The sequence below is a fragment of the Tachysurus vachellii genome, chromosome 16, assembly GCF_030014155.1.
Source record: "Tachysurus vachellii isolate PV-2020 chromosome 16, HZAU_Pvac_v1, whole genome shotgun sequence".
Lineage (NCBI taxonomy): Eukaryota > Metazoa > Chordata > Actinopteri > Siluriformes > Bagridae > Tachysurus > Tachysurus vachellii.
The window spans coordinates 5,308,119-5,325,478 of NC_083475.1; the positions used below are offsets into that span (position 1 = coordinate 5,308,119).

General features: G+C 36.3%; 1 protein-coding gene across 1 annotated transcript; it reads right to left on the bottom strand.

The window, feature by feature from the left end:
* Nucleotides 1-10,751: 10,751 nt before the first annotated feature.
* Nucleotides 10,752-14,902, bottom strand: LOC132858740 (olfactory receptor 1E16-like). The gene is made up of 2 exons (XM_060889202.1): nt 13,904-14,902; nt 10,752-10,787 (listed from the first exon to the last, which is right to left on the bottom strand). Exons 1-2 carry the CDS (start codon nt 14,900-14,902, stop codon nt 10,752-10,754), a joined length of 1,035 nt encoding a protein of 344 aa, XP_060745185.1.
* Nucleotides 14,903-17,360: the final 2,458 nt, after the last annotated feature.

Genomic DNA, 17,360 nt, shown 5'->3' on the forward strand with positions numbered 1-17,360 from the left:
AAAATCAATACTTACAAAGTCATGGGATTCAGGACAAAAAAATTGAGATGCTGAGATGTGGATGTAGCACATTTAGATGTTAGGGTACAATAGGTCACAATATTTTTGTATATATGTATGTATATGTATATGTACCGTTATTGTCATATCAATATTTGGCAACAAGAAAGGTTGATATTTTTAGATAGGAGAGTGGGGTAAGATGACCCAGTGGGTAAGTTGACCCGCCCCATGTTTCTAGGCAACTTTGCAAATTTGGTGTCATGTGACCATACATTCTGAAGGACTCCATCATTTCTTATTTGTTGTGAAGGGGAGAAGCACATGGAACAAGAGGTAAGTTGTTTTTTTTTCTTCACAAAAACACTTATTTGCTTGTTAAAGTTAATTTTTTGCTTTGCAGGTATACTTACGGAAGCGTATTGCATTCACTTGAGTAAAAAAAAATCTACTCTGTTTTTCTGAATTAACGACTTAATTATTTCAGAATTATGAGAATTTTTCAGGAAAAAAAAATTTTTTGCTCTGTTTTTCTGAATTAACGACTTAATTATCTCAGAATTATGAGATAATTTTTCAGGAAAAAAATTTTTTTGCTCTGTTTTTCTGAATTAACGACTTAAACATGTCCCGCCTTTCAAGTTTAATCAGTTGAACCGATATGGTATGCTTCACGGATATAAGATGCATTCAGGCTGGCTATGTGGTGACACAAGAGACAATCAGGCAATTGTTTAAAATACTGGATCCCCATGGAGTGCAACTGAGGCGCCGGAATCGTCTTCGGCGACGTTTGAATCATAATCCAGGCCTGAACTTTTTATGGCATTTTGATTCATATGATAAACTCAAACCATATGGGATCTGCATCAATGGTGCAATCGACGGGTTTTCACGAATGGTGATACGGCTACTGTGAAGCAGACCATATCGGTTCAACTGATCCTAGAGAAACGCAGCAACGTCAAGCAGATCAGAATGTTCTTTTCGTCTGAACAGGCGCAAAGTCTTGAGGTGTCTGCGCAAAGTTGACGCACTAATAACAACACCATTTATATTACTTAAAGACAGCAGTATCTCCCAATGTCTCAAACCCAAAGTAAAATAAAACCGGATTAAACTTGAAAGGCGGGACATGTTTACTTCCATGCAATTCACATTAAGTCGTTAATTCAGAAAAACAGAGCAAAAAACTTTTTATTCATGAAAAATTATCTCATAATTTTGAGATAATTAAGTCGTTAATTCAGAAAAACAGAGCAAAAAAATTTTCCTATCAGACTTTATAATTGTGAATTTTGTGACCAAATGCAGCAGTTACCATTATATTGGCTTGGTTGAGAGCCTTGAGGGCAATAAAGATCTGAGGGAGCACTGGCAAAGACAAAGCCAGATTTGCATTCAAAGAAAATGATGTAGGATCTGTCCCACTGAATGATGTGCTGAAGAAGCTTCCTAAACCTCGAAAGGTTGGAGGAACTGCAAGGAGGGAGCAACAACTCATATTTCACTGCAACCTTGACGGATGGAATGTCCAATAGTCATTTTCATTTTGCTGAGGTCTAAAAGTTCAAACTGTTCTTTTCTTCTCACAAGTTCAAAATTGTGAAAATATTTAACAAAATTGAAAATTAGAACTGGTGGGACTGGTAAGTGTATTTTTAAATGACTTTTTAAAAGGTTTTTTGTATTATACTTGCATTAAAACATGAAAAATTGAATTGAGTACAGTTTTTGTTTATCCTGGTTTGGAATACCCTGGCTTTGTGACACAAAACTCACGAGCATCTCTCAGGCCTACCACTTTTTTTGTTAGTTTGTGCTAATGATTCCTAGTTGAGTGTTTGATTTATTTTTTTAAGCTATTTATCCATACATTTATCCATATCCGATTTGTTTGCCCTTATGCTCTAATAGTAATATACTTCATACATCATATCATTTACATAAAAAAGTTACTGATACAGTAAATTCAATTGACATTTGTTCTTCCACTCAAATATAGGTATAGGTATAGTTGGTAAACCAAGAGCACTCTTTCCTTACAGGTGTGGATATATAAATTGGAGGCACTGCAAGAATATTTCCTTTTTTTTTTTTTTTCTTTTCCTTTCTTAGACTGTGGCAGTCATTGAAAATGCTATTTGTGGAGTCAGTATGGCAATATCCCCATATGTTAGTTGATTGAATGGTGAAAAGGACCAGTAGTTGACCCTTTATGTATGTTCTGGTTCTTAGTGGTGTACCTACCAAAACAGATGTCTCTTTCCTAGAAGATGTTGTCCAGACAGTGAAGGGTTTTGGAAGAGTTCAGGTAAGGGGTGATGACAGTTCTCAGCTGAGATGAGACTTACCTCTACATCAAAGGCTTTGGATCCTTCCTTGCTCAGTTTTGGCAGTTCGAGTATCCTTGCAGCCTGGAAAACTGGCTTAGCCCAAAATTTGTCAGAGAGAGTGGGGGTTTTCTCCTTGGATGACTGGGATGTGCGATTGGCTAAGGGAGTAGAATGCCACATACTGTAAGGCTCAGTGATAACCAGACATTTTGTGATCAATCTAGACAAATTGCTCTGGCTTACAGTATATAAAGGATGTCCGTCGCCATTTGCAAGAACTGTTGGCTACAGGAATTATTAAAAATCTCTTGGCACTTACACCTCTCCAATAGTCATAGCTAGAAAGAAGATTAAATTGAACATGTGCATTGACTATCACACCTTGAGTTCTAGAACAATTCCAGATCAGTACACTATGCCATGTATTCCATGTACTGATGATGCTCTGTATTGCTTGACTGGATGTAAATGGTTTTCTGTCCTGATTTGAGACATGAGACATGGATACTATCAAATTGCAATGGCAGAAAAAGATAAAGAGAAGACATTGTTCATTTGCTCCCTCTGTTTCTATCAATTTGAATGAATGCCACATGGGATTACAGTGACCCCAGCAACATTTCAACATTTGCTTTTTTACCTGAATGATCTAATAGGAAAACACTTGACAAGCATGAAAAACATAAAGGTAGTGGACTGGCTGAAGGAGTGTGTCATTAAAAATCTACAATCTCCAGTTTTGTGAGCCGCAAATGAAATATGTGTGTGATATCATTTCTTTTGATGGCATTGCCACCAACTCAGACAAAGTGAAGGCTGTACTGAACTGGAAGAAGCCCACCGACAAAACATCCCTCCAGTCATCTCTGGGATTTTGTGGATTTTACTGCCGCTTCATTGCAAATTATTCCATCATTTTCAGAGCACTCACTGGGTTAACCAAAGACTAGCTACCTGCTTTAAAGAAAGGGTAAGCCGGTAATCTTAACCAACAGTACTACTTCAAGACACCTTTTGCTGAGAAATGGGATGAGGTATGTGATGAGTCTTTCAAAAAAATCATACATTGCCTTACCAATGCTCTGGCCTTGGCCTTTGCTGACCATAGAAAACCCTACATCTTACTAATGGATGTGAATCTTTATGGTTTGGAAGCTGTACTTAACCAAGAATATACTGAAGGCTTGCATCCAGAAATCAGAAATTGAGTCAGTCTAAGCGCAGCTACCCAATTCAATTCAATTTCAATTCAATTTATTTGTATAGCGCTTTTAACAATTTCCCATTGTCTCAAAAAGCAATTCATCAGCTTTATTTCTTTGTTTTGAAATGGGCCATAATGGATAAGTTCCATGATTATTTGTATGCCAATTTCACAGTGAGTTAATTAAATTAAATGTGTTAACTACTGCAAAGCTTAATGCTACTGACCACAAATGGTTAACTGCCTCGAAAACATACAACTTCAAAGTGGGAGGTCAAACCATCGTCTGGAGTGAAAGCTCATCTCAGAGCTCATTAAGGACAGGTTTTACTGGCTCTTTATGCCTTTTGACATCACTCAGTACATCAAGAGTTGTGGTGCATGAACCTTGGTTTTGAGGAGGAACAAGGGAAGAAATGTATTGATGGGTGTAGGCAAAGGCGAATTTCAGTTCTTGTTAACATGTTGGAACAAGAAATACAGCATTCCATCACACCCGCAATTTCTTTTAATAGAAATGCTTTCACTGTCATGTCATGCATTTCTATAACAAAACAAAGAGCAGCACGTTAAGGTAAGCAGCTCAGAGACAGACGCACAGACACAAAGAGATATGCTGTGTTTTGCATCAGTTGTTCTTAAGGGTGAATGCTTTTTTATTTTTTATTTTTTTGCTTTAGAGGTCTGTAAAATTGCGTACCTGAAAATGTGTGCCTTAAATCAAATATAGTACAATATTATTCAAATTACATTATAAATTCATTCATTCATTTTCTACCACTTATCTGAACTATTCTCGGGGAGCCTGTGCCTATCTCAGGCATCATCGGGCATCAAGGCAGGATACACCCTGGACTGAGTGCCAACCCATCACAGGGCACACACACACACTCTCATTCACTCACACATGCATGTCTTTGGACCGGAAACTGGAGGAAACTGGAGGAAACCCCCGAGGCACAGGGAGAACATGCTCCACACACACAAGGCGGAGGCGGGAATCGAACTCCCAACCGTGGAGGTGTGAGGTGAACGTGCTAACCACTAAGCCACAGTGCCCCCTACATTATAAATTAAAAACAATAAAATGTTAGTGTAAACAATCAAATTTTCCCCTAACACATCTAGTACCTTCTGTCGTCCTGCTCTGGCAAGTCACAGTTAACAATAACATTTTTAGACTCTTACATTTTCAGAATGGTATCTTTAATAATATCTCATCTATGATAAAACACATAACTCAACAGCTAGAATAAACGAACACCGTGAGCTCCTAGATCCATATTTTTTCTTCCTGTGTTTCTTGTTTGCTTCACAGAGGGCAATAAGAATACAATATGAAAATATAATCATTGTGTTGTATACTAATATGTGTGAAGTTTTATACTTCATGTTTGATTCACTGCCTCTAGTGTACACGCTCACATTAGTGTCTAGTGTACACGCTCACATTAGTGTCTAGTGTACACGCTCACATTAGTGTCTAGTGTACACGCTCACATTAGTGTCTAGTGTACACGCTCACATTAGTGTCTAGTGTACACGCTCACATTAGTGTCTAGTATACACGCTCACATTAGTGTCTAGTGTACACGCTCACATTAGTGTCTAGTGTACACGCTCACATTAGTGTCTAGTATACACGCTCACATTAGTGTCTAGTATACACGCTCACATTAGTGTCTAGTGTACACTCTCACATTAGTGTCTAGTGTACACGCTCACATTACTTGTATGAAAACCTCACCCACATCTGTGCCCCAACATATCAGCAATTTACACTTCATTATGACACTAAAGAAATCAGTTCATTGTGTTTTTTGTATCAAGACATCATGAGTAATGTAGTTTTGATTGGTCTGTAGTACTGAGCTAACCATGTCCACACTGATAGTGTATCTGTCCTGCAAAAGCAATGTAATTTAAATTATTTTTTTAAAACATGATGAAAAATCAAAGAAGGTTAAAATGGAACAGATGTATATTTTACATGTTGTGCTCTACAGTACTTAGTAAGATAAGATGACATAACGTTCCAACACAAGCAGCCTAACCCTAACAGTCTATGTATATATATCAAAAAATCAAACACTAGGTGGCTCCAAGAACATGTAGCAGCAAATTTATACTGAACACAATTATAAACGCAACACTTTTGTTTTTGGCCCATTTTTCATGAGCTGAACTCAAAGATCTAAGACTTTTACTATGTACACAAAAGGCCTATTTCTCTCAAATATTGTTCACAAATCTGTCTAAATCTGTGTTAGTGAGCACTTCTCCTTTGCTGAGATAAATCCATCCACCTCACAGCTGTGGCAGATCATGATGCTGATTAGACAGCATGATTATTCCACAGGTGTGTCAGGGTTTTTTGATGCCATTTTGAATGTACAGAGATACCGTGGCGAGATCCTGAGGTCTATTGTTGTGCCATTCATCCTTGACCATCACCTCATGTTACAGCATGATAATGCACAGCCCCATGTTGCAAGGATCTGTACACAATTCCTGGAAGCTGAAAACACCCCAGTTCTTGCATGGCCAGCATACTCACTGGACATGTCACCCATTGAGCATGTTTGGGATGCTCTGGATCGGCTTAGACGACAGCGTGTTCCAGTTCCTGTCAATATCCAGCAACTTCGCACAGCCATTGAAAAGAAGTGGACCAAAATTCCACAGGCCACAATCAACAACCTGATCAACTCTGTACGAAGGAGATGTGTTGCACTGTGTGAGGCAAACGGTGGTAACAACAGATACTGATTGGTTTTTGGACCCCCAGTACAGTAAAACTGCACATTTTAGAGTGGCCTTTTATTGTGGCCAGCCTAAGACACACCTGTGTAATAATCATGCTGTCTAATCAGCATCATGATCTGCCACAGCTGTGAGGTGGATGGATTTATCTCAGCAAAGGAGAAGTGCTCACTAACACAGATTTAGACAGATTTGTGAACAATATTTGAGAGAAATAGGCCTTTTGTGTACATAGAAAAAGTCTTAGATCTTTGAGTTCAGCTCATGAAAAATGGGGCAAAAACAAAAGTGTTGCGTTTATAATTTTGTTCAGTATATAATGAATCATAAAAATAGTAAAGTTTCTCTTATGATTTTCTTTTAGAAACTGACAGATATAATTGTGTATTGTATATTATTAAATAATATTATATAATATAGAGCCCTGTGTGTCTATCAGGGCTCTATATTATATAATATAGCTTCTATGTGCAGCGTGACCAGGCATCTCTTCAAAGTTATTCAGTCAGTTATCACTATTGTTGTGGAAAGTCTCGCTAGTCAAAATCAATACTTCTAAAGACAAGGATGCAAAAATCAGACTTTATTGAGACACAAAAAGCAGAGATGTCTGCAGATCATCTGATCCACACAGACATGCACCAGTTTCTTATACACTTTTAAAGTGACAGCAATTCTGCCTTCTGGTCTCACCTTGGCCTCTGACCACTATCATCTTCCCATGTTCTTATCGAATTGTTGTTTGTAGTGGGAGTCAAGTACAAATTATTTTTGTTTCACTTGACCAGACATGCATTATCTCAGGGTGCAGATTGATTTACATTTATTCATTCATTCATTTTCTACGGCTTATCCGAACTACCTTGGGTCACGGGGAGCCTTTGCCTATCTCAGGCGTCATCAGGCATCAAGGCAGGATACACCCTGGACGGAGTGCCAACCCATCGCAGGGCACACACACACACTCTCCTTCACTCACACAATCTCACACTACGGACAATTTTCCAGAGATGCCAATCAACCTACCATGCATGAAACCCCCGAGGCACGGGGAGAACATGCAAACTCCACACACACAAGGTGGAGGTGGGAATCGAACCCCCAACCCTGGAGGTGTGAGGTGAACATGCTAACCACTAAGCCACCGTGCCCCCCTATTGATTTACAGTTTCTTAAAAATCTCTTTCATAGTCAATTTTCATTGTTGGGCACGTATGTCACATAACTGATTGGGAATACACTAATATTACAAGACAGCTGCCCTCCCCGTACTGTATGCATTAGTAGCCTGCCAGGAAACTGGTTGGTAAGTTTTATAGAGCATCATGGAGAATCTGAAACAGTTCCTCTAAAGGCAGGTTACTTTGTCATTAATTAGATATGACTGGGCCGAGTAACTAAGAAACTCGGTCTCAGCAGAGTTGCCTCACTACTGCATTGCACTCTCTCAGGGATCCATATATTGTCAACCTAGTTAGATGGGTTTCTTAGGTATCTTTAGAGAATAAATTAAACTTTTAACCATTCCCATAAGTATACTGTACTCTTCTGTTATGTTTTCATGGTGTCTAGCTGTTCTGCTCATTGACCATGCAAGTTTGCAATAAGCCTAGGTTAAGGTTTTGTATATTTATTAATACTTAAATTAAAGATCACATACAGTTATCTCCTGTGTTAGGAAAAGTTTGAATTTTACTAGTTTTATTTGGGCTATATTCTTGCCATATATATATATATATATATATATATATATATATATATATATATATATATATATATATATATATATATATATATCGCAACATAGAGAGTACAAAATATGTGTCACACAAAAATCCTTTAAGAGTGACAGATGATATATTCTGAACCTTGAGTAAACATCTATAAAAAGCATATTATTTAAATAAAATTCATAATTTCATTTAATAGACAAGCCATTTCTGCTTTTATAACCTTTAATTCTATAATTATTTAACTGCTACAATTTCCGTGGACTGTTAATCTGTAACAGAATAAAACAGGGGAATAATGATAAAAATAAAAAAATAAAAAAAACTTAAAACTGAACATTCCTCTTCTTGAAAACCCCCTAGTATCAGGGCATGCACTGGTCCATCTCTCCTTTTCCTTTTGATTCTTCCTGACACCAAGTGGTTTCTGGATCTTCTGATAGATGATATCTATCTTTCTGTAAACATGCCATTTAACCCTGCCCATTCCCATGATATGAACTCGACCGAGGAACAGAGCATGTTTGCTGTTTATTTTATTTTATTTATTTGATATTTGATATCAAATATAATATATATTTGATTTGATATTATTTTATTTATTTGATTTATTTCATACAACACGAATTCCGGAAATGTAAGGATCTTTTTACATTTGAATTAAATGAAAACTAAAAGTCTTTTAAATCACACGAGCCAATATTTTATTCACAATAGAACATATATAACATAACAAATGTTTAAACTGAGAAATTTTACACTTTCATCCACTGAATGAGCTCATTTCAAATTTGATGCCTGCTGCAGGTCTCAAAAAAGTATGAGGGCAATAAATGGCTGTCCTCCCAGATGCGCTGAATGACTTCTACGCCCAGTTTGAGGTGCAGAACAACGTAGCAGCAAAGAAGACCATCCCTCCCCCCAACGATGTGAGGAGAACTCTATGCAGAGTTAACCCACGGAAGGCTGCTGGACCAGACAACATTCCTGGCAGGGTGTTCAGGGAATGTGCAGAACAGTTAGTGGATGTCTTTACTGACATCTTCAACATTTCCCTGAGCGGCTCTGTTGTTCCTATGTGCCTCAAAACAACCACGATCGTCCCTGTCCCAAAGAAAGAAAAGATGGAAGTCCACAGTGAAGAAGTCCACAGTGTTCTTCCTCAATGACTATCATGAGTCACACTCACACCTATTGTAATGAAGTGCTTCAAGAAGCTGATCATGAGACACGAGGATCATCAAGACCCAGTTACCACCCTCATTGGACTGCCTACAGTTGCAGATGCAACAGCTAACTGCCCGGTGTAGAGCCAACAACCTGTCTCTGAATGTTGATTAAACTAAAGAGATGGTTGTTGACTTCGGGAGAGCACAACTCATGTGATTTGAAAGTCTTTTAGTTTTCATTTTATTAAAATTTTAAAAATGTCCCAACATTTCTTTTCTAAATAAAAAATACTGTACTTTTTTCTACATTACTTGTTTTTTTTACTACATTACATCTACATTACTTGAATTTTAAATTATATTGTATTGTAAATGTCCTACAGAAACTGTATTTTCATCCTGCTATACATCTGCACATGCCAAATGTGTTTAAAACATCTCAGGAGTATTTCTTACATACTAAGATTAATTATGCTCTTTTAATTAAACCCCCAAGACTGAATGCATTAACTGTGATAATACATTTTGCTGTGTTATTCCTTTGGGAACTGGAAATGTGTTTATATTTTTGACACCCTTGCGGTTTTATTGTAGAAATAATACTATACATGAGAACTTTAAACTGTTGGCATATCATTTTCGTTGTTAAAAACTTCCGAGATGATTGAATGTCACTATTCTCTGAAGCTTGTCACTTTTTTCAATTAGAGAGGGACAGGCAAAAGACTGATTTAAAAAAAAGATTTGTGGTTGTTTTATACTCTCTCAAACAGTGCTGCTCTACCAAATCTATAACCACATAGAGACTGCTTCATCTGAGTTATTATTCAAAATTCACTCCTGCTGTTCTCTGCTCAACCTTAATCACAGCACTGCCACCACCAAGAAACCCCCATAGCCCAGGACAAACCAGTCTCCTTCTCAGTCCTTCAGGCTTGAACAGGAAGAGGTCAACTGGGGGCCTAAGTCAGAGACCATATTGTGTGTTAGGCCATGCTGGAGAAAATTGTGCTGGAGCATGGAGATACAAGCATCTTGGAGAATTGTTCAATGACAGAGATGATGGTGGTGTGTCCAGCTGACAGGGGTAGACCCGTAACAAAGTCCATGGATATGTGACACCAAGGATGCCTGGGTACAAAGAAAGAGTGGAGAAAGGCAGCTTGGAGGGGCCCTGGGTGTCTTCTGCTGAGCGCAGACCAGACAGGCTGGCACAAAGTCCCAGACAATCTTCTTAAATAATGGCCACTGTTGTGCTGCTGGAGGACTGACAGGGTGCGGGCAGTGCCGGGTTTACAGAACAGCCGGGAGCTATGGCATCACCAGAGGACTTGAGAGAGTGGGATATGGCAGGGTCAGGATAAACAGGTAAGCAGTTTATTGAGTCTGGTAAAGGCACATTCGGTCTCAGGAGTCCAGACAAATGTTTGCAGAGTGGAAGTGAGCTGATGTAAGTGAGCAGCAATTGGAACTTGAGTCCCTGATGAACCTTTAGTCCTGGATAAATGTTGGCAAATCCCAGAAATCGCTGGAGATGATTGTTCATGGCCTACATCTCAAGGGTTGTCAGGTAGTACAGGCGACCCTGTGGGGACATAGAACCAGGCAGGAGGTCAATAGCGCAATCCGAAGATTCAGCATTAGGGATGCAACCCTGGCCTTACTGAACTTTGCTGGACCCGTTCTCTTCCTTGTCATGATTGACAGTGACACACTCACAATGAAACCATCACTATTTAAGTAAGTTAAAATATATATATATATATATATATATATATATATATTTATATATATATATATATATATATATATTTATATATATATATATATATATATATATATATATATATATATATATATATATATATATATATATATATATTTATATATATATATATATATATATATATATATTTGTTAGGGACCAAAGAGTGCCAGCATGTCACTTCCTTACATTCCTTTCCTTACTTCCTTTCCTTTCCGTAAATATTTTGACTATCTGGTCCACAAATAATCACACACTCCTTAATAAAAAGAAGTGTGTTACCATGCACATAGAGTACTGTGCTAAGGTTTTAGGCAGGTGTGAAGAAATGTAACATAAGAATTTATTTTTTAATTTACTTTATTTTTTATTGTTTATTTTTATCAATTTACAAAATCAAAATTTGCGAACAGAAGAAAAATCTAAATCAAGTCAATATTTGGTGTGACTATCATTTGGCTTTAAACCAGCATCTTGCACAATCTGTACACTTACAGAAAGTCAGAGATTTTGTAGGATCAGACCCAGGTGTATGATTTAACCAGTTATAGCAAGCAGGAGCTAATGGTCATCAATTCCATAAGTAGGTTGAAACACAGTCATTCACTGAAACAGAAACAGATGTGTAGGAGCCTTAACATTGGGTGGTTACAGACAAACTCGTCTACTAAAGTGAGGATGTGAAAAAAGTCCTAGACAATGGCAAGACTGAGCACAACAACAAGGCACAAGGTAGTAATAGTGAATGAACAAGGTCTTTTCCAGGAAAGGATTTCAAAGAAGACTGGTGTTTTAACATATGCTGTTCAAGCTACTTTATAAAGAAGCACAAAGTAACAGGCAATGTTGAGGACAGTAGACACAGTGGTCAGCCAAGGTTATTATCATATATATCATTATATCAGGATTTATATAAATATTATGGACACTCATATAATTAGGATATAAACTCCTAATCTTGATGCTGGTTTTCTTTCTAAACAACTAGACGCCACACAAGAGTCTACTGAAAGTCAAGATCAATTGATTAAACAGGTAGAATCCGGTGTGGCTCCTGCTAGTCAAAGCAGATGGCAAAGAGATCGTATGCATTCATGATATTTTCTAATGAAATTTGAAATAATATAAACAAACATGTAATAACAGAATGAGCAGGATGGAATGATTAGTAATTAACTGATGAACAAGTGAATGAATCTCACACCAGATGCTCAGTGCTTCATTTTTGTGGCCCGAGAGCTTTTTATTTGACTGCATGTCATAAAAACAGTCCTGATTCACACTTTAAATCTTCCACAGTTGTATTATTTCAGGCTATATATATATATATATATATATATATATATATATATATATATATATATATATATATATATTCAGAGTCTCCGTATGTGCTCCGGTTTTGCATTTCAATACTTAAAATGAGCATAAAATAGCGATTTCCTGAATTTGCTTTTGCTGATAGAAAATGACAACTTTTCCAATAAACTTTTTTAACCACTAATCAACCAGTAAAAAAAATAACTCCTAAAACATTGTGGATTATTATCATTGTGGATTAATAGTAGTCTATGTAATGTGGAAAAATAAAAATGTATCTACTTTTTGTCAAAATGTTCATTACAAAATTATAGTACTTATCCAATTGGAAAAGGCATATTAAATTATTAAGAGTCGTTGGCAGATAATAAACCATTATAAAATTCTTGACCTACTGTATTAAATTGAGTGGTAGAGAAGTACCTGCTTGTCTAATGAGCGATGGATTCGGACCAAAAATATATTTATAATAAAAATATATTTTTTAAATATATTATAATAAATATATTTTTGGTCCGAAACCATCGCTCATTAGACAATATAAGAAAAAAATTATAGAAGAAAATATATAATTATATAATATATAATATAATATAATATAATATAATATAATATAATATAATATAATATAATATATAATATATAATTATATATAATTATAAAAGATATATATATATATATATATCGATGGTTTCGGACCAAAAATATATTTATAATAAATATGGATACTCTGAATTACTTTCCATTTCCATTTTTAGTGTGTATTTACTCTGTATTCAAGTATAGCCTGAAATAATACAACTGTGGAAGATTTAAAGTGTGAATCAGGACTGTTTTTATGACATGCAGTCAAATAAAAAGCTCTCGGGCCACAAAAATGAAGCACTAAGCATCTGGTGTGAGATTCATTCACTTGTTTCATTCACTTGTTGCTATATTATATATATAGCGCATGATTAATATACCTTCAAAATTTAATCAAATTGCATATGTTCTGTTTAGAGCTAGTTTAATGGAGTATGTAACTAAAGAAAGCAAAAGCTATCTTTTAATACTTTGTTATTAAAATTTGCTTTGCTATATTTTAAGCACATTGTTAAGCTAGTTATTCTTTACATGTCTAAGGCATTAGACAGATTTTTTTTAAAACTCAAAAAAGAAGATTTTAGGTCAGAAATAGGGCCTTTAGGTCCAAACTAACTGTGACGTGTTAATGCATAGAAATTATTAATCAAAGACAACAATGAACAATATATTGAGTTTTCATTTGTTCCTGCACAGTTTGAACCTAAATTATAATAATTTAGTAAAATGACAAGGTTTATTTACAAACGGTAACATTTTTATTGAATTTAAGATACAAGCATGGTTTTGTTTTCAACATGAGTGCTCTATTAAATCAAAATATATGGCAACATATATATATATATATATATATATATATATATATATATATATATATATATATATATATATATATATATATATATATATATTAGCTACATAACATTAGTGCTAGATATACAAAGGAAGAACAAAGGAAGCCAAAAGTATGTGGACATGTCATTATATTTCAGTGTAAGTATTATTCAACAACTATTTTTTCCCTGCCCTACCCTTGGGTAAACTACCTGTCCACTGCTCACACCACACATCACTGCTGCTTTGACCCGTTTGTAGAGCACTTTAACAGCATGCATGACCTCCTCTGTCTTTAAAGTATATATAATGGGGTTTAACATGGGTGGAATAGCCTGTGTCAGAGTAGAATTGATTATCCGATCATTGACAGTTATAGACGATGTAAGAGCTGCCACATTGGTGCCAAAAAATGGCAGATAAAATAAAGCCACTAAAATAAGGTGGGAGGTACAGGTTTTCATGGCTTTTTTCCGCTCAAAACCATGTGAGATATTCATCAAGGCAATGCCAATACAAATATATGAGACAGAGATTAACATCAATGGAAGACAAGCCAGCAAAGCAAAAGAGAGTACAGCCATGACACGATTTATAATGTTGTCATTGCAAGCTAATACATAGATTGGACCATGATCACAGAAGTAGCTGTTGATGACTGTAGATCTACAGAAAGACAGCCTGGTTATCAGAGCTACAAGTAGAGCGATAATCATTATAGAGATAATCCAGGTAATAACAATGAGTAAAGTCATTGCTGCTTTGGTAACAATAGCATTATACCTTAAAGGAAAACATATAGCAACTACCCTGTCATAGGCCATAACAAGCAGGGTAAGAGATTGCGAGGTCATGAAGATTAAGACAAAAAACATGTTTGCCAGACAGTCTTCATATGATATGAATTGATTCCCAAACAGAAAAGTATCAATAAGCTTTGGAATAAGAGCAGAGCTGCCACCTAAATCAGACAGAGCCAGGTTAAACACAGCAATGTACTTTGCTGTATGGAGGGCACGTGTTAGATAAATGGTACACATTATAAAAGAATTCCCTACAATTGTCACTGCATAGACAATAGAGAGAAATATATAGTAGTACTTTGTGTGCTGAATATTGGAAAATCCATTGATATAGAAAGTAGAAGGACGAACAAATGTCACATTTGCAGAGAGTACAGGCAGCGTAAGAGTCATGTCAGGTCCTGTCTGGTGAGATCCCCTGTGGAAAACAATAAAAAGTACTTTTATATAAACACATATAAAACACATAATTATAATATAATAATTCTATCTTCAAATTACATAATTTAGCATTAAATTACACCAAAACTCATTTTGATGAAAAGTCTATACTTTTTAATGCTCTAACTGGTCCAGTTAATTCAGCATATATATAATAATGCCTTCAGACCTCACATTCAGGTCACATTTATACTTTTTATGTAGTAATTTCATATCGTTGGCCACACCTCTGAACAAACAGAAAAGGGTGGATCCACCCATGTGGTTGGGATCATTTATTCATATTCATATGCAACATTAATAATAAGTTGATAAGTAATGGGTTGATGTTTTGTTTCTCAAGTAAGGTGTTAAAGTTTAGCAAAACATTTCTGAATGAATGAAAAGAAGAAATGGCAAATCTTATGACACCTGATATTAAAAACAATGAGTAATTAAAAAGTTAGCAATAGAATCCATAATAACAGTATAGACAGTATAAACAACGTGATATAGTGCAACAGGCAGTACCTTATAACTGCATCAGTATTGCCTGTATGTTTGTAGAATAGAATAAAAGTGTCAATTATATTGTCATTGTACAGCTGAACAATGCAATTAAGGCTCTCTCCTTTAAAAGGTGCACACATTCACACACATACAGTGTGAACAGATGATGCAGAAAGTAAAGCTTAAATAGATAAATGAAGATGTAAACAGATATTGATGTAAACCAATGGTATAAAATGCAACTGTAAACAGATACAGTAGCAACTGTGTACAAAATGTTCAAAATAGGGTGAGGGCAAAGTGAGCAGCCATTCCAGATTTACTCCCCATTACATCTACCCTCATTTGGAAAGGCTTTTCACTATATTTTAGTGTTTGGGTCTCCGATGTTCCTGTTCCTGCCCACACATGATTGTCAGGTGTTCACAAACCCTTGCCTATATAGTGTACTAAGGATTAAACATGAGTAACATTTTATCTACCCTTTTACTTACAGAATCTTCATCCACAACCAGAACATGAGCTAAAACTAGAATAGCAAAGTAAGAACAAGATACCGTGGCTTCAACTGGTAAACAAGCCACAATGATATGGTGTTAGTTAGTCTTGTCACCACCACATCCCTCTTTAGGCATAGCATTAAGACTTTATTTATTTGACTTCATTCATATTTGTTGATGTGTACTTCATGAAAGTGGTGAATATAAGGGCAGTACAAATAGGACAGTGGATGAGACAAAAGAATAGAAAAGACACAACATGGACATTAGGACAGTGTTTGGATGAGGGCTATGAGGAGATGTGCAAAGTGTAGTAGTCAGAATGACGCTCGAGTTCATTTATATGATGTTTAATTTCTGTCAATTTTATGAATGTTTTCTTTTAAGATAAATGAACTCGACTACAATTAAGAGTAAAATAATATTTGTTTGAGACAGTTCTATTACTAGTTAAACTATATAAAGTGGCAGTGGTGGCTTAAGATGTTAAGCTCTTAATCTGCCACTGTTGGGTCCTCGAGCAAGGCCCTTAACCCTCACTGCTCCAGTGGTGCTGTATCATGGCTGTCCCTCCAAAGTCGGGATATGTCACTGATTGTCACTGTGCTGTAATGTATATGTGACAATAATAAGGGCTCTTTTTTTATATATATGTTCTTGTTTCAAGATGTTAAGAACGTCTTTGTCACAAGTTTTATATTTTTGTTTTAAGATGTCTTATCAAGTAAAATTTTTTCAGCCTAATGGCAGATAATTTAGATTTTTATTCCTAAGATTCCTAATTTATTTTTTATTTTCTTATTTTTGCACAATGACATTTTGCAGGGGTCACGGTGGCTTAGTGGTTAGCATGTTCGCCTCACACCTCCAGGGTTGGGGGTTCGATTCCCGCCTCCGCCTTGTGTGTGTGGAGTTTGCATGTTCTCCCCGTGCCTCGGGGGTTTCCTCCGGGTACTCCAGTTTCCTCCCCCGGTCCAAAGACATGCATGATAGGTTGATTGGCATCTCTGGAAAATTGTCCGTAGTGTGTGATTGTGTGAGCGAATGAGGTTGTGTGTGTTCTGCGATGGGTTGGCACTCCGTCCAGGGTGTATCCTGCCTTGATGCCCGATGACGCCTGAGATAGGCACAGGCTCCCCTTGACCCGAGGTAGTTCGGATAAGTGGTAGAAGATGAATGAATGTACATGATGAGTGGTGTCATGATGAGTTAGATTTGGTAGTAATATTTTTGATAAATGCAGAGTAATGTACCATTATTGTGTTATATTAATGTGTGATGTTAATGCTATTTCTTTGGTTCCACTTTGTTAGCATAATTATCTTGGTGATAGTGCTGTAAGAAAAACTGTTGTGTTTTGCTTTGTTATGTTGATCCCAGATGGATTGATCTCCAAGTAAGCATAGTGAAGGTGAGAGTGT

Bases quoted from the DNA above. Each gene is read 5' to 3' on its own strand.
- LOC132858740 (XM_060889202.1), bottom strand. From the start codon at position 14,902: ATGACTCTTACGCTGCCTGTACTCTCTGCAAATGTGACATTTGTTCGT. The intron at 10,788-13,903 runs GTAGGGCAGGGA...ATGTCCCCACAG, and splicing joins GACAGGTAGTTTACCCAAGG to GGTCGCCTGTACTACCTGAC.